This window comes from Dermacentor variabilis, chromosome 2 (assembly GCF_050947875.1).
Source record: "Dermacentor variabilis isolate Ectoservices chromosome 2, ASM5094787v1, whole genome shotgun sequence".
In the NCBI taxonomy this organism is placed as follows: domain Eukaryota; kingdom Metazoa; phylum Arthropoda; class Arachnida; order Ixodida; family Ixodidae; genus Dermacentor; species Dermacentor variabilis.
This window is the reverse complement of record NC_134569.1, coordinates 49,228,388-49,246,012: the sequence shown is the minus strand read 5'-3', so window position 1 is coordinate 49,246,012 and position 17,625 is coordinate 49,228,388. Positions and strand designations below refer to the sequence as shown.

Genomic DNA, 17,625 nt, shown 5'->3' with positions numbered 1-17,625 from the left:
TTTCTCGTCTTCACGAAGTTATTGTGAGATGGAAAAGGACCTGCGTGAACGCAATGAAAGAATCATTTCCCAGTTTATGCCTCAGTGCTAGTGTCCGAAGAAAAAAAAAATTATTATGAAGAAGAAATTCGCGAGCCTGAAGGCGTCTCGGAAGACAAACAATATGTGCCTTGTTCCTGCCCTCAGTTCTTGTCGTGAACATCCGAAGGCCCTCTTTTACTAACGATGGCACTTTTGTTTTCATTTCATTTTTAAATGTTCGCACCGGACGCCCTTGTCTTCTTGGAATTCGTACGCTCTTACACAAGGAATTGAGCAAGGCCTTCACTCTATAGCATAGACTCAACATTTCTCAGTCCATCTCTTTTCTACATCCGTTCGTCAAGAGAGCGGTTTCTGCAGAACTGCAGGCTTCCTAGCACAAGTCGACCGAAGTTCACAAAGTGCAAATATATCTGATTCTAACTTATTATTTTAACGCTATGACAGCGACCCTTCTCTTAAAAAATACCCCCCCCCCCCGCTTTTATAAGATACATATTGTAAGGTACGAGAACGTTTTAATCTTGTTATACCTCAGAGTGGCAGATGAATACATTATTAAATTTGCACAGTTTTTCTTTATATACGCTTGCTGTTCCACTGCGGCCGCACGTCATTTCAAGAATGCTTCTGACGACAGCAGTTGCACTCCAAAACATCTTCGATCTTGAAGAACCGACAAGTGCATTGGTTCCCAAAAGATATAAAACTAGCGCAATTAGACATCGTAGAATATCTAGCACCATACATCATTCGATTATCGTACGAAAAAAAAAACGTAAAGGAAGAAGGCAAATAACGAAAGAAAGAGAGGAAAGAACGCAGTGCGATCCTGTTCCACTTTCAGGAACAGACACGTCGAGGTGGCTTCGCCTTCTGGCACACATAATCTCATTAGCGAGTGTAACACTTCGCGGTCAACGCGTCCCTGCAGATTGCATTTCTCGACTTTATCCCTCAATCTCCGATTTACACCCGGAGTGCTCGGACGCGAGACACGTACAACCCTTCTGCGATAGGGTCTCGCTTGGTGCTGCCTTCGCCAAAGCTTATTCATTGCTCATCGAAGTGGCTGTCAGTGCTACAGGCGATGCGTGTTTGCGAAGAGACCATCGGCCAGCCATTGTGCGGCCGTTTCCAGCTTAAACTTACATTTGAAGCATCGCTCTCCCGTCCCATGGGGACCACCGGCTGTCCATAATTTTCTGAAACGCTGACCTCGCCGTTCGTCGACCTATACAATGGCGACTAGCTCGGGTGAGCTCGTTTGACTGCGCGATGCTGCTTTTTCACTTGTGTATATTTACCGGAGGTGTTTTAGGATAGCGAACTGTCTGAATCGAATCAAGTAAAAATACTCGACGACGTGCGGTCAACTGATGAGTGTGTGGATGTTTAGCTGCTTTGAATTATCTGGTCCAGCATGACAGTGGCAGCAATAAACGAAGGAGCCAGCCCATGCCTAGATATACACACAGAGTGTTGTCTTCGGTGAAGGGGAGAAGCGTGATACTACAGCACCACACGTTGCTTTAAACGAGTGCAAATATGGTGAGACTTTTTTAAATAATAAATTGCTTTGCCAAAGCGAGAGACAGATAAAAAGAGAGACCGTTTATTGAGAGGAAAAACGAAGCGGCAACAAACACATATAACCGAGTCCCTAAACACGAGGCATTCTTATTGAGTGGCTGGAAATTACTCAGCGGAAGTGATCTTCCATTCTCGTTCGCTCAGGAACTGATGATACCCCCTCGTCCTCTCCGCAATATATATATATATATATATATATATATATATATATATATATATATATATATCGCTCTTTCTCTGCGCAATAACCACGACTCTTCTGCAGCAGGAATCAATTGGAACAGCCCTCGCCTTGTTCTCCCGCCATGTATAGACTCTAATAAGTCTGACCACTATCGGAAGAAAGAATTCTACGCCATCGATAGGACCTAACGTCACAGAATAACCAGGCAAGCGCTACTGCGCTTCTTGAAATCTACCGGCCTTTGTGAACGTCTCTAACTGGAACGCGCTTCGTGTGTGTGTCTGTGTCTGCATTTTTTAAACCCTTTGCTATTTGTCCTCTCTCTAACCCCTATCTCCCAACCCCAGTGTAGGGTAGCAAACCGGAGACTAATATCTGGTTAACCTCCCTGCCTTTCCTCTTCATCTCTCTCTCTCTCTATCTTGTTATCCCTCATATTCGAACAGAAATGAATATGAATCGAATATGAAGAACTATTCAACTCGTATTCGCAATTTGTATATTCGCACATCTCCAATATTTACCATGTTTCCCTCGGTGTCATTTTTTTGTTGTTTCCCCTCTCCAATGCAGGGCAGCCAACTAGACGCTCCTGTGTTAAGAGAAGATAAAGAGAAACAATAATAAGTTAAATTGTATTAGTAAATTACAATTCAGCGATTGAAATACTGCCGCTCTTACTTTAATAGGTGGCTTGACTAGCCAGAAGAGATGCAAAGATGACATATTGGTGGCGACGCCGCCTTGAAATTCCCGCACCAGCTTGCCATGAGGTCATAAATTTTAATGGCGTCCGCTCATGCCCGTTTTTTTGCCAACCCCTCTCCCCTCTCTATTCCCCTGCTCCCTTCCCCCAGCGCATGGTAGCGAACCAGACTCTTGACTGGTTAGAATCTCTGCCTTCGTTTCCCTCTCTCTCTCTCTCTCTCTCTTTGGTGAAATGATTGATAGCATTGTATTCTAAAGGAACCATAGACTTAACTTGGAAATTTTGGTAACACTTACTAGGAAACCATTACAAAGATCCGAATCCGAAAAAAAAATTCCGTCATTTTTGGCAATTTCCCACAATTTTTGACGTAACACTGAAGTACCGGCGCTAGGGTTTCTAAAAAAAAAAAAAGAACAAACAAACGAGGCTGCTCGCTTTTTTTCAACGTATGGCCGCGGTATTTCTTAAGATATGAGTTTCCAATTAGTATTTTGTCAGTGTAAATTAATTTATTATATTAGTTACTGGTCCCTTTAACATTCTACCCTTTTATCTGTTCGCTTCTCTTAGGAGAAAGTTAACGACCCTTAATTATTCTGCTTTGGTTCGCAATAAAGAGTCCATGGGCTCGTTTTAAACAAATAACGCAACTCATTCGAAGTGTACTTTAGCCAAAAATGGTTTAAAGCGAAGCGGCCTTCGCTACCGATTCCGCGTGTGATGGCAGTTCGGTTCGAATGCGAGCATAATGGCTTCGTGCCGCAGGAGACGCTAATTTGACGACCTTCTGACTTCTATTTAAGCTATAAAAGTGGCTCTTGAACTTTATCAAGGCCGCGAACTTTATGCAAAACATCGGTCGCGCGTGCTGACCAACGGAGCTAAATATACATGTCGACTCAGCTCGACGACTGCTTGTCCTTACTCGAAAATAATTTGCCAGAGCGAAGCATCTGAATGGCTGCTAAACCGCTGCATCTTTTTCCATCTGATGGCAATTGCAAGACGAGCTGGGGCACCTCGATCGAGTGCGCTTGGGCCAAAAGGGATAGCGTTGTGGTCACTTCATAATTTTCAGCGCGAACAAACCATTCATCGCTAAAACCGCGCACCAGCCCGGGTTGGCTCAGTGGCAATGACTTTCAGCTGCCGAGCACGTAATCTCGGGACCCGTTTCGGGCCGAGGTTTCCTATGCGAAAACGCTCGTGCGCCTATGCTGCTACATTTTAGACTGGTTCTTACCGCTGCTCCGACTCTGCATGCTTGCAGCGATGTGGAGCCCTATCGAGATTGGAGCCCCAGACGAACGTGCTAGCTGCTCTATAGAGTAATCGGAGCAGCCACGTGATCCGGTTTCTGTCGGATCGCGGTCGGGTTTCTATATAGGAGGGGGGGGGCGCTCTGAATGAACCAGACTAACGTGTTCTGGGCGCTATATTGCGACCAGCCGAATGCAAACAGCACCGCGAGAACGCCCGAAAGTGACCGGTCAAAGGAGCCGCTATTTAGGTGCGCGATTTAGGTGCACGTTAAAGGAATACTTAGGATAAATATAAGCTCAGCTGGTGTTTAGTAAATGACATTTTCAGCCACTCTTACCACGATAGGAGGCTCTGCTGACCACACACACACACACACACACACACACACACACACACACACACACACACACACACACACACACACACACACACACACACACACACACACACACACACACACACACACACACACACACACACACACACACACACACACACACACACACACACACACACACACACACACACACACACACACACACACACACACACACACACACACACACACACACACGCACGCACGCACACACGCACGCACGCACACACGCACGCACGCACGCACGCACGCACACACACGCGCGCACGCGCGCACGCACGCACGCACACGCACGCACACACACACACACACACGCACGCACGCACGCACGCACTATACTATAGCTCTATAGCTATAGCTCTCAGTGGCGTGATAAATTTAGTTGTTTTTCTGTCGGTAAAATATAGACTGCAAGGAAAGAACACACTTGGCAGGACTCGAAAACTCTTACTGTGCCACAAGGGCCTAAATAGGAGGAAATGCTTTGTAATCCTCGGTATAAAAGTTATAAACAAGGATAAGGTGCCTCAGAGAGGATGGCCTCCGCTTCAATATAGGTGAGTCTTTCTTTGTCAAAGGCGTCTTTGACAAAGATAGGCCTAGTGCTTCTAGCGCGCCAACGCCAACTATATAGCTCGGCGTGATGACCGGCACGCGTGTTCCATTGCCTACAGCGTGGGTGCGCGAAAGCACATACGCGCGCGCAAGTTTCCTCAATGCCAAAGCCGCAGTAATTGAAATGAGGAAATTGATAGCATTTGATTAATCGCTTCACGAAAGCTTCGCTCCGCATTGGTTCCAGCGAGCGCGTTCGATATGCGTATTTTTACGGCGAAGCTGCATATGTATAGCTAGCCTCGGCGGTGGTCGATGTCCGTCCGCCCATACGCGTCGCGTCGACACGAAAATATGTTCGTCTCAGGTTTCTCGCGAATGCTCTGTAGCTCTCAATCTAACGTAGGTATCGCGGAAAAAAATTATACTGAAACTGGCCGCTAGGACGACTCTAATATTGCGCCGAGTTCCATTTACTCGTCGTGATTAGTTGGTTCCCAGTGAAGTTGTAAACGTTACACAATTTCCGTATTCTGTCAACACACGGCCGTCTATGGAGGGAGTGTGGTTACAGAAAACGGCTGTAACTCTCGGTTTATCAAGCCTATTCCAAAACAAATTATATGAAAATTAGCCGATAAGAAGTCTCTATCATTATGCCGAGTTCCATTTGCTTGTCGTAATTGGTTAGTTCACAGTGAATTTGTAAATATTGTGGAATTCCCGCCTGCCATGCGGCGGTACTTGCACACATCACTACTTCAGGAAAGAATAGGAATAAATCACTCCACATTCAAAAGATACATTCGTTGTCTGTCTCCTTGAACAACAACAACACCAACAACAACAACAACAACACACACACACACACACACACACACACACACACATATATATATATATATATATATATATATATATATATATATATATATATATATATATATATATATATATATATATATATATATATATATATATATACGCAGGAAAGAGACGACGAACTTTTTGGGAGACTTCTTTTTCTTACTTAACGTTTTCGGCTGGTGGACCAGCCTTCGTCAGAGTACAGTACTGTACTCTGACGAAGGCTGGTCCACCAGCCGAAAACGTTAAGTAAGAAAAAGAAGTCTCCCAAAAAGTTCGTCGTCTCTTTCCTGCGTATTTTACGTCGGGTCCTGCGTGCTGAACTTTGAAGAAAACCCCTATATATATATATATATATATATATATATATATATATATATATATATATATATATATATATATATATATATATATATTGAGGTTAAACACACTATAGCTTCGTTGCTTGTCCATCTTCACAGTGTGGAAGGGCTGATCAATATTTTTTTTTAAAGCGAAGCTGCTAGCCTTTCGATGGTCGACATTTTCCTGGTGCGCTTGCATCAGCAATATGTGGGCCGATCCCGGCGGCTGTGCAGACCAGCAGGAGCAGTGGCTCGTACCCCCGTAAAGCAGAGGCTTCAAGTACTCAGCAAAGTGAAGCGAAGTGTGCATACATTTTTTGGAATGACGTATACAACATACAGAACAGCATACGTTTCAATAAATAACAAGCACAAAACGAGCATCCGAACCACATAATTGATGATAAGGCGCCCCTGATAACAATGCAAAGCGCGTAGCGCTCCCCGAATACGTTTCCCGGTAAAGATTACTGTGATTACGGTAAATATTACGCAGATTGCGACGTGGGGAGTATCGTCCCTAGCCTTCCGCATATGAAGGAACAAGCCTTGTAACTGATATTAATGTTGTTGCAGCACCGCTATCAGCGCCGGCGTGCTGTCAAAATTACGATTACTCCCATTATTCTCAAACAATAAAGCATTGCATCCCCCCCTCCCTCCCTCGGCAGTTGTAGTGGTGGTTTCCAACAGCTTCGCTGAACATCCATTTCCGCAGGGCCGGGATATGGTGAGTCGGTTCTTTTTTGTTCTTTAGATCTGTATGGCTAGTTGCGACTGTATGCGGAAAGCTCTCTCCCCGGTAATGCAGGCATCATATCATTTTCCTTTTGGTCTGCTTCTTTTTTTTTGTTTCAACCAAAATCAGCGTGGACATTGACGTCAGCGCAAACGTGAATTGCAAGAACCATGGCCACCATGTTGCGGTATCAATGCGACTTGCCCTCTCCAAAGCTCCTTCCAACGGCGTCCTTTTCCCCGCGACTCAAGTGCACGCCACGTAATTTGGCAACAAATATTTCAGTCCTATAGTCGTCGGCTCCACCAGCGTACTGTGATGAAAGCCAATACTGGGCGAAACCGTGCGTTTCCGGCTGTCTTCGTGCGCCGACTTCGGACAAGAGCCGGACGTCAGCGACGTCAATAACGGACGTGCGCCGAAAGGAAATGTCTCCTTTATATTGCTGACTGATTTGGCGAACGATGTAGAGAAGGAAAGTGTCAGCTAAACCTTACACAGGGGGGCCGCTTTACGCATCGGAACGCCGCGCGGACCTCTACGGCAGCAGACCCAAGGTCCCCTGACGCTGCAACGCGCAACAACAGGAATACACTTGACTAACGCCTCGCATTGAAGAGCGCGCGAGACATTGACGCGTAGACATTGCCACTTTAAGCAATATTTTCCACGGAATCACAGGACACCAGAAACCCATCAGCGAGCATTAGCACTCCGCTGTATGCACTCGTGTGAAGGATCGGGACGATCGTAAAGTGACCCCTACGGGGGCAGCGGTTGACTTCCACTGTGACGTGCGTATATTAGTTACTACCTGCGAATTTATCAAACCCATTCGCGAACGAAGAAACGCAGTTTATGTGGCACGGTTTATGTAACTCTTCTTCGTTTTTATTACTGTTATTATATTTTTCATAAAGGAAAAATGGAAAAGTACGCCTCCTTAGAGCCAGTAACCCCAAGTTGTCGAATGCACTACTCAGGAAAGAAAGAAATACAATAAATAAAAATAAATATAACCACATAACAAACAGTGGCACAAGTCACTAGCACGCAGTTATACCGTCATCACGGGTACCATCATCCGATGCATGGCCCGCCGCGGTAGCTCAGCGGCTACGGTGTTACGCTGCTAAGCACGAGGTCACCGGATCAAATCGCGGTAGCGGCGGCCGCATTTCGATGGGGGCGAAAGGCAGAAACGCCCGTGTCCCGTGCATACGGGGCACGTTACACAACCCCGGGTGGTCGAAATTAATCCGGAGTTCCCCCGCTGCGGCGTGTCTCATAATCAGGTCGTGGTTTTGGCACGTACAACCCCGGAATGTAATTCTCTTTTTTAGCATCGGAACCATGGTCTAGTTTTTGGGAGTGTCACGGCATATTCACAGAGAAAGGAACTTGCGCGCACGTATTTTCATACGCGAGACTCTTCTTGTCTGGCGCGCACCCATATACGGCACATTCCCACCGTAGTATTCACACCGTCGTACCTTGTTGCGACACGATCCGGAGAGGCTTCATTAAAAAAAAAAAAGAATGTTTCTTCGGTTTGTCCGCACTAAAAAGAGGCAGAGTACTACAAAGGAGGCACGAAAGGCGGGGCATCCGCTATTGCCAGCTTGTCCAGCAGCTGAGGCCACAAAAAAGAAGCGCGTTGGTCGAGGTCGCGACTGCGGACATCGGTGAATGACGTGCCGATGGCGAGCTCGCGTGATCGACGCCGCGCTCGCCAGAGCACTCACGTGGAACAGTGCTCACAAAGCAGGGCATGCTGTGACATCCGTCCGGTAGTACGAGAGAGAGAGAGAGAGGGCGCGCGATCGGCCTTCACTGCGAGCGGCGCGCGAAAGTGAGCGCTTTTTTTTTTTCCCTTTTCACGCGCGCTCTTACGCGGACCGCGCCGAAATATGCGCTAACTTATAGCGCACGCAGGAAATTACGGCAGTACGAGCGTCACACGGGAGAGGGACCCTTTAATGGAAACTGGATACAGGAGTTTGCCTGGCAGGAAGCCTACAACATGCAGCAGAGGAGAGAAGTTGTGTGTAAAGGGGGAGGGGGGGTGGAGGGAGGACATATAAAAGCGTTAAGTAAGTGCGTGTTGCGAGGGACCATTCCCTTGTGCTATCCAGGGTCACCCCCGGTCCTGGCCGAGCTCAAAACAAGCCGAAACAAAGAGGGAAAGGAGGAACCAAGGAGAGAGATAAATATTTCGAAGTATGCGCAGCGGCGGCGAGCCACACGCGGGCGGTTGAAAAACCGGTCTCCGAGGGGCTATTCGAGCGAAGGATTGTGTCGTTCTCCGAGACGGCTCGCTTTCCCTTTTACCGACGGGGCCTCGGGAGAGGATAGGGCTGTGAGGGGGTGTCGCTCGCGTCACATCAGCCGGCAAATCTCGCTTTTTCGTACATTTGGCTCGGGTGCGGGGGGAGTAGAAGGCCGGGCGGCCCGGAGAAGAAGGAGCCGCGTGTTCGGCGACTATACACGCTCTTCCTCTCTTTCGAATGCTCGCGCGTCGGCTGAGAAACGGAAAAAAACGCGAACACATCCCCGGTCATCGAAAGCGCACGCTCGTATTTTTGGGATCGCCGTCGAGCAGCCGTCATCCGTGGTTTGACTCTGCGAGGCCGACCGTTCGTCAAAGCGAGACGTCGCTCTCAGCGCGAGGTGAGAAGGCATGCGTGTCATCCTGCACTTGACCTCTTAGCGCGAACTCTCTTTAACTACTGTCTCATTGTCATTACTGCCTCTTGTAGCCTGAATTGGTGTCGATTGTACTGCGCGTGATGCTGTGCTGCGACGACGTGTGGTGATCGTAGCCGACTGCGATCGCGTGCCTGTGCTGTCTCCCTCTGTCTCTACTCCGTATCTTTCTACTTTCCCTCCCCCTTTCTCCAGTGTAGGGTAGTAAACCGGATTTTCTGTTTTCGTTGACCTCCCTCCTTTCTTTCTTTCTTTCTTTCTTTCTTTCGTTCTTTCTCTCTTTCTTTCTTAATGCATTCTTTTCAACGGGTTATTGTGATTAATTAACCATCGGCGAGATGAGATAGAGCTTCTTCCGCGGCAGAAGCGTGCGCGATTGTGAGCGTGGTGCCACCGCGCGACCGTTCGCGCTGACCGTTACAAACATGCTATGATAGATCAAGCACGGTGGCTGTACCGTGGGATTTGGAGTTGTAAGCCAATAACTGAATTTTTCGGGTATGCATCAGCTCGACAGTCTGCACGCACTGTAAAGAGAGTACCGAATAGCGCAAGACTCAGTGTTTACCAACAGATATGGCGTGGAGGGAGGGAAGAAGGGGTGCGTGGGTGGAGAAGTATGACGCTACGAAGGCGCGTTTAACTTTTCTGCGAGAGACATGTCCTATGCATATCATTTAACTTATCACCGCATTTACCTGGAGTAGTATGCTCGGCTTGCCGCCAGGTAAACCTCTCCAGCTTTCCTTAACCCCTCCCCCCCCTTCTCTTTCTCTTTCTAACCTGGAAGCAATATATATTTTGCTCATAAATTTGTACTTTCCCGGCTAACCCCCCTACTACGCATGCCTGTGCTCGGCTGCTTTAATGTCGTGTAAAATTTGGTCGAGCAAACTGTTGGCATGACGACCGGCTACATGACGGCAGCCTGCTCGACTGGAAATTTCCACGAAATTGACATAGCTGTAAGGGAGTATGTGATATCCGCATAGGCTGCATCGCGGGCGAAACAAGATGAATAACAACACATTTTCGAGCTCCATCACTCGCAAGTTGATGTTTTGACAAGGGTGTATTACAGGTTATGGCACTTAGCTTCTTCTATGTCACACCTTGCTTAACTAAGCACCTGTCAGCGTGACCTATAGCACGTACACACCCACGTAATCAAGTTAAAGAAATTTTCCTGCGATATTTATTTGCTCTTATCCTGTTCTGCTTTCAATTTAGGCTGATGGTACACACAACTTTCAGCAACGCCTCTATGACACGTAAGGGGAAACCCCGAAGATCAGTTATGAGCGGTAGCATACTGTAAGGGCAGAATGGCGCAATAGTTTGCTATAATGTCATAGCTCGCGGGCATAAAGTTAACGACAACCGAGTCAAGATTGTGCGTTCACTGCTCTAAGCAAGCGAGCACCGTGAAAACCCGCGAAGTGGTGAAAGTTTTCCACTCTAGGAAAAATTTGCCTTCCGGCCTAACTGTAGCAAAAAACCTACAAAAGGAATAACGAAAGGCGACCCGATGAGCAAATTTCGGAGTTGACGAAAAACTTGTTCTTGAGATTCTTTATCAGCTTAGTTGTTTCTTTAGAGGAGACCGAAGTGGGGCTTCGGAGGGGGATCATTTAATTTATAGTGTTGCGCTAGCAGTTTGTAGTGTATATCGAGTGGAACATTTGTCAGAGCATCCGAAGGGAAAGAAGAAAAAGAAACTTTACCTTGGCTCTACCGCCATCAGGTGTGCGCGCAGTAGTTATTTAGTTAGTTTACTTATTCGACCTTCCGGAGCTTTGATTGGTAAGTTAATCACGCGTCATCTCCACTCTGCTAGCATACTGGTTAGCTGAGAGAACAACTGGTGACTGTCATGTAAGGCTGGTGGTCGCGGGTTCGTTCCCCAGGTCTTTAAGTCTCCAACTGCTAAGTTTTCTTTTTGAAGCAACCAAGATACTTAAATGCTCTAGGTTGCGCGATTCCGCTTCTCCTCCTCGCTACTGTTACGTCGATGACTATTTTTTCTTGCGTGTCTAATGGTTCTATTGTGTCTGCCCTTTCTGTAGTCCTTAAGAAATGGTCTGCTCGGGCGCGGTGCAATTAACGTTCCGACAGCTTCTCGAGCTGCGTTCATAGCGTATGGACTACTAGCTGCGTGCGTAATGAGAGTAATTATTTAGGTCGTTACGTCTTAAGTGCGAACGCGGCATCATCCACCCTGAATACGCACAACGTTTGTGCTTGCGGAAGAATAACGGGAGATCACATGAACGTAGAGGGACTATGTTCTATATTGCTTCGGAGCGATCGCTTAAGTGATTAAGTCTGTTGACTGGAAGCGAGCCCCGTGGCGCGAGCCAACGAGAAAGCGAGAAATTTAAAAAAAAGAAAAGAAAAGGTGTCCACTGACGCAAGGGCACGCTCTCCTGAATTTGTAAATAGCCAAAAGAGAGCGTTCGACGGCTAGTCCATCTTCGATAACCTCGAACGTTTCTCGACATTGGCGCGGTTACATAAGATTGCCTTCCTTTTCCTTACCTCGAGTTCTTTGAACGTGTGTCGTAATGAAGAGTAAACAGCCAGCAACGTAAAAGGATGTACGTAGAACAGAGAAACTGGTAAGGTTTATTCCGTGACGTTAAACAATTATATGCGTAACAAAGGAAAGGCTAATGTCGATGATGCCTTAGCGGCCTAATATAGAATATGTGCTGTGTTTTTAATACATTGCAGTGCCGCAACGATTTGGCATTTGTGACCAAAATAAACTGAAGCACGAACAGGGAACGTTGCACTGTACTATAACGCGTCTTGCGAGAAATTACGTAAGTGCACGCCACTGTGTCTTTTCTGTGTCTCTGCGGTCCGGGACTTTTTACTACGCTCCGTTGAACAAATCGCTTTTCTTTGTTTTGTCATGCGCAATAGTCGTCAACAAACAAACAAACAAACAAACAAACAATCGAACGAACGAACGAACGAACGAACGAACGAACTAACGGACGACTTGGTCTAGCGTGCTTTGGCTTGTACGCATCTGAAATTATGTAGACAAAACATGACAATTGCGAACGTATTTTCTTTTTAAATTTAACGTGCAAAACATTCCGCTAATTGAGCCCCCATGACGTTGAAATCACACCGGAAAAGTATAACCACAATTTATTGTTAATGACGCCAATACGGCTGTATGGCAAACACGCAGGAAAAAGAGAGAGACAGAGAGAGCGAAGCATATTAACTGCTGAAAGCACAAATGCTTTATACACTAAATGTCGAGCTTTGGAATTCTGTATCGCACGCGCACTAGAATTGAGTCTTTCTGCCAATCGTGAAGCGCAAACGAGGAATTGAACGAATTTTACTGCCTAACCTAAGCGATGAAAACGACATTGGTTCATTATGACTTTATGACGTCGGAGTGTGTTCCTCGACTTGAGAAGATTAAAACTTTCCAAATTATTCTTCTAAGCAGCTACGCGTAAGAAGATAGCGGCAAGATTGTTGCGCCACAAGGAGCATCCTTTGTTGGTTGTCTACGTGATAAACAAGGTGCGTGCTGTTGGAGTCTCGTAAGTTTTCTTTTTGGGAAAGAACGTGCAAACGCACATACTTTACTGAAAGTGCAAGAGGCGTCGTCACTTTCATGGCCGAAGCGTAATAGCTCTATACGGTCGCCGGCCTCGGCTTGGTAGCTGTAACAAAGTCCAGTATGGCAGCGCCGGTCCTCGTGTGTGCTGAGGCTGCCTTTACGCTGTTTTCACTGACTTTACATGCAACACAGCGACTTACTCACGATGTTCCCACCGTGGAAGAAACCCTGGCCGCGCAATCGGCCACTCTTTCCCGAGCGCGAACGATTGCGCTGCGGAAATTCCGCGGCTTCATTACGCAGAACCCGGCGTGGAAGGGTTGCAGGGGTAGCATACGTGGGGCGTGTTGCGACTGCGCGTGCGCGCGTCTGCTGCCTGCCTGCCTAACGACAGTTGACCGCTGCTTTATCTCTGACTCTCTTTTTCCATGTTTACGCAGCCGCAGACCTCGGAATGGAACTGCGAAGTGTCACCTGACAAAACAATCCGCTCTCCGGATCGTGGCGCAAACAATGAAGACGCCGCTGACTCTTCTGCTGCTTCTGTGGACGGCCGTGCTGCGCGGCGACACGTTTTCCTTTCACGTAGACTGCAACGTCACGCTTCCGTGGACCGCGAAGGCCGAAGAGCACGATGACGTCCCCAAAGATCTATTCGAGGAGCTCCTTCGCTGCCCTGCTGGACTCAACGGCTGCGCTCCGTCGCCCGTCGAATGCGCGCTGAACCTTTTCGCGGTGACGTGCTCGTGCGCGAGTAACTGCGAAGCGTACGGCGACTGCTGCTGGGAGGCGGGTGCGACTCTCGCTCGACCTAGCGTAGCTGCATGCGTGACGCTGAACGTCAAAGGCCTCTACGATAAGGACATCTACGTGGTAACGGGATGCAACCGCCAGTGGCCCCGGGACCAGGTGCGAGACGCGTGCGAGAACGTCGACACGTACAACGACACGTATTACGCGATTCCCGTGACGAGTGCGCGGAACGTGACGTACTTGAACGCCTTCTGCGCGCTCTGCAATTACGACTTGGACAGCACGGCTACGTTTTGGAACTCGACGGGATGGAGCCAGAGATCGGTGACGCACGCCATACCGAGGTCGGTTGAGAGAAGCGGCGAGCATTTGCTTAGGCCATGCGTACGGGGTATCCAGATTACCGAGACTTGTCCCGAAGCATCCGATTCAGAGCACAGCCGCAAGTGCGCGACGTACTTCGCACCTGTGAAGCACAAAGGCAACGAGTCGGATGTCGTGTACAAGAATATCTACTGCGCGCTCTGCCACGGCATCGAGTCGTCGCTGCTGGAGTGCGCGCCGTCAGAAGTGGTGCCGGACTTACGAGACAGGCCTCGGTTGAGGTCCTTCCTCGGTCCAAACCTGGTGTCCCTCTTCAAACCGGTGGTCACCAGCGATTCTTGTTTCTCCTGGCATGGTGACAAGTGTTACATCAGAGCTCCCGACTACCGCTACGCCAACGTGACGACCAAAAACGAGACAATGGCTCATTTGGAAACCAACGCGACGTCGCCAGCGCGCCGGCGATGGTACGGCATGCAAAACTACCTCACCATCATCTGCCTCAGCCTCTCCCTCGCGTGCCTGTTCCTCAAGGGTGTCGCGTACGTGGTCTACAGGCACTCGCGGACGTTCTCGTCCAAATGCACCCTTTGTCTCTCGGTGACCTTGTTCTGGAGCCAGTTAATCTTCCTTTTAGCGAACAGCTTCAAGGTCCCCGCGCCCTTCTGTGCAGTGCTGGCCTTGTTCCTGCACTATGGGTTCCTCTCCACGTTCTTCTGGACAAGCGTTCTATCATTCGACATATGGAAGAACGTCGCCGCTGTGGTACACCTACCGTCAGGGCGCCACGGATGCGGATTCTTCGCCTACTGTCTCATCGCGTGGGGAGGACCGTCGGTCATCGCCGGCCTCTGTGCAGTGCTCAACTGGACAGTGCCGTCCAGTTTCCCGCTGTCTCCGCGCTACGGCCACTTCGGCTGCTGGATCGGCAGCACAGGGGCGCAGGCAGTGTTCTTCCTGCTTCCCATGATGCTGTTGCTTCTCCTGGACTTGTGCCTTTACGCGCACATCGTGATTCACATCCGCCACACGTCAAGCCAGACCGCGGGCTTTGACTTCAAGGGAGGCGGACAGCGATCGCACATGGGGCTCTTCATCAAGCTAGCGTTAATCATGGGTACCACGTGGCTTCTGGGTTTCGTGGGAGCCTTCGCGGATGTCGTCGCCGTGGACATCATCGTGATCGTTTTGGTGGGACTACAAGGCGTGTACTTGTTCTTCGGATTCAGGGATTATCGTCACTTCCTGCCTAAGCGGTTTTTCCGGAAGGATCTGGAACGAACCACCAGCGCCTCCAGCAGCAACACGGTGCTGGCGGCCAGCGTCGCGAGGGACCCTAACGGAAGTGTTCACGAACTCCACCGGAAGCGCAGTTTTGACATCATCGAGAGAGCGAAGTGAGCCCCCCTTCCGCACTTTATCAGCGTGCTTCCTTTCTGAACTCATTTACGTGAGGCGTGAATGCGTGTGCGTGTGTATTTCGTGCTATTTATTTTTTCTGACTGTGACAAAGAACAGGAGGCTGCAAAGGTTTGTAAGCAAAAAGAGATGAACATCATTTAGTATGTTGTGCGCAGTGTTGTGCAACTGTGAACATTCATGCCATCGATTTGACCCTCTGTTTCCGCTTTCTCAATTGGAAGTCCAATTACTCTATGTTGGCAAGTGTGAAGAACTCAGTGAAGATATTCACCACTTCTATGTCGTACACGTCAATCTTAGTGAGCATTTCTCACTTTCATTTTTGCCGGCTGCACGTAAAATAACACCATACAACACTTTTCATTGCGGCCATCTTTTAGACTAAATGTGAGATATAAAATTATATGAGCGGCTGTGGTGATGTTCGCGTTACTGAACCTATGGAAAATACTGTTGCTGAATGTGCCACGTGATAGATGATTATGCAATGAAACAGTCATCACTCATGAAGTGCTGGCAGTTGAACAGGTAAGCACCGTGTGCTTGATTATGTTGCCTGGGGCGCTATAACGTAAAACTATTCCAAACTTTTCTATTCAAATTCTGCTATCAGCCCTCCGCGATTGGTCAAAAACTTTTTTGGACCACCCCCACTTCACCTGTCTGTCACGCGACGTCACGAAAACCGCGATACCTTCCCATCTGATATGACGTGTACACACTGATTATGCATGGTTTGACCGAAAAAAGAAAAACAGTTTTTTCTTTCTGATTCGACGCCTTTTCGCCATTAGCCCCCGCTATTGGTCAAAAGTTTTCGGGCTGCACCCACTTCACTTGCCTGTCACGCGACGTCACAAAACCGCGAAAGCTCACCGCGTCAAAGTCACGTGCACGCATTAAAGATGCATTAATATGCCGAACAAAACTGAATTTTTTTCTGAGTAGCCGCAGGCTGCCTCGTTCTGAAAAGAATAAAAGATGGCGGCCGCCGATCGCTCAGGCGCTGGCAACTCGCACCTGCTGGAGAGCATGGGTTTATTTGCGTATAATAAAACTTCTTTCGTGGCCGTGTAACGTTTTCGAGCACTTTCCACACGTTTACGACCTCATTCTGCCAACTCTTCTTTGCTGAGGGTCCGTTTTAGCGTCATTCTTAAGCTTCCGTTGCATGCCGCCGCGATTTTCGACCACCCACCGCAAGCTAAGTGCGGGAAAGCGGGCCAATCGCTGACGTCGGCACCACCCTCTTCATCCGTTCATCGATTTTCAGTGCACTGGCTCTGCCCCATCGAAACCCTCTCCGGTTGAGCGTGCTCCTCGCCTCTTGTCAGCCAATTAGATACGACAAGCCGCTCAGTGTAGGCACTGGTATTCGCTTTTCAAAGAAACAAAAGTGACCTCCTATGAAGGAGCAAAGCGTTTGATTGGTCTGTTCATACAACCCTGCGAATGACCGCCCGATGCTTGCGTAGGCGGTTACGCAAATTTGACGTCAGGAGATTGGAATAAAAATATATTGGAATAGTTTTACGTTATAGGGCCCCTGAACTACCTTCTTTAGGCAGTTTGCAACAGTGCACATTTATGAATGATGTTAACGGCCGTGGTGTCAGCGCTACTAAGTGCAAATTAAGTGTGATATTCTGCCAAGGCACAGCTGAGCCAAGAATCGGGAATGAGTTACAGAAACTCGTGCGCTTGGCATTTTGGTGCTTTTTTATGCCTCTGTATTCAGTATTTGTGTGCGCCTAGAGATAATTAAAGTCTTAGAGCACAGCATCTGAATCACTGTTTATAATGACATTATAGTCATACGAAGCTAGCATGCAATGATGGCAAGGAATGCATAGAGGAAATTGTTTGTTGCTTTAACTGGAGCATAGAAATGATAAAGAAATGGGAAATGAAAGTCGCTGAAGAAACAAGTTGCCCTAGGTGAGATCCGAACCCATGTATTCGCATTAAGCGTGCGATGCTTTTATCAATTGAGCTACCGCGGCGCCCTTTTCTCGTCCACTTGCTTGGTTATTATACGTGTACTAGATCTAGGCCTGGGAGAGTTAGTCTGAGCCACAACTCACGGCCATGGCGGTGGATGTGGAAAATCCTTGATACCGCAGGCGTCAGGTAGCACGTGAACTTGGGAGAAG

The 17,625-nt window shown here is 48.1% G+C and overlaps 1 protein-coding gene across 2 annotated transcripts; it reads left to right on the top strand.

The window, feature by feature from the left end:
- The first annotated feature begins 8,960 nt into the window (after nt 1-8,960).
- On the top strand, nt 8,961-17,254 carry LOC142571808 (uncharacterized). 2 transcript variants are annotated; one of them, XM_075680432.1, is made up of 2 exons: nt 8,961-9,345; nt 13,414-17,254. In XM_075680432.1, exon 2 carries the CDS (start codon nt 13,487-13,489, stop codon nt 15,449-15,451), a length of 1,965 nt encoding a protein of 654 aa, XP_075536547.1. In that variant the 5' UTR covers nt 8,961-9,345; nt 13,414-13,486; the 3' UTR covers nt 15,452-17,254. The 2 variants fall into 2 exon arrangements, with proteins under 2 accessions (XP_075536547.1, XP_075536549.1); XM_075680434.1 differs by lacking the exon at nt 8,961-9,345 and adding an exon at nt 12,126-12,206.
- Nucleotides 17,255-17,625: the final 371 nt, after the last annotated feature.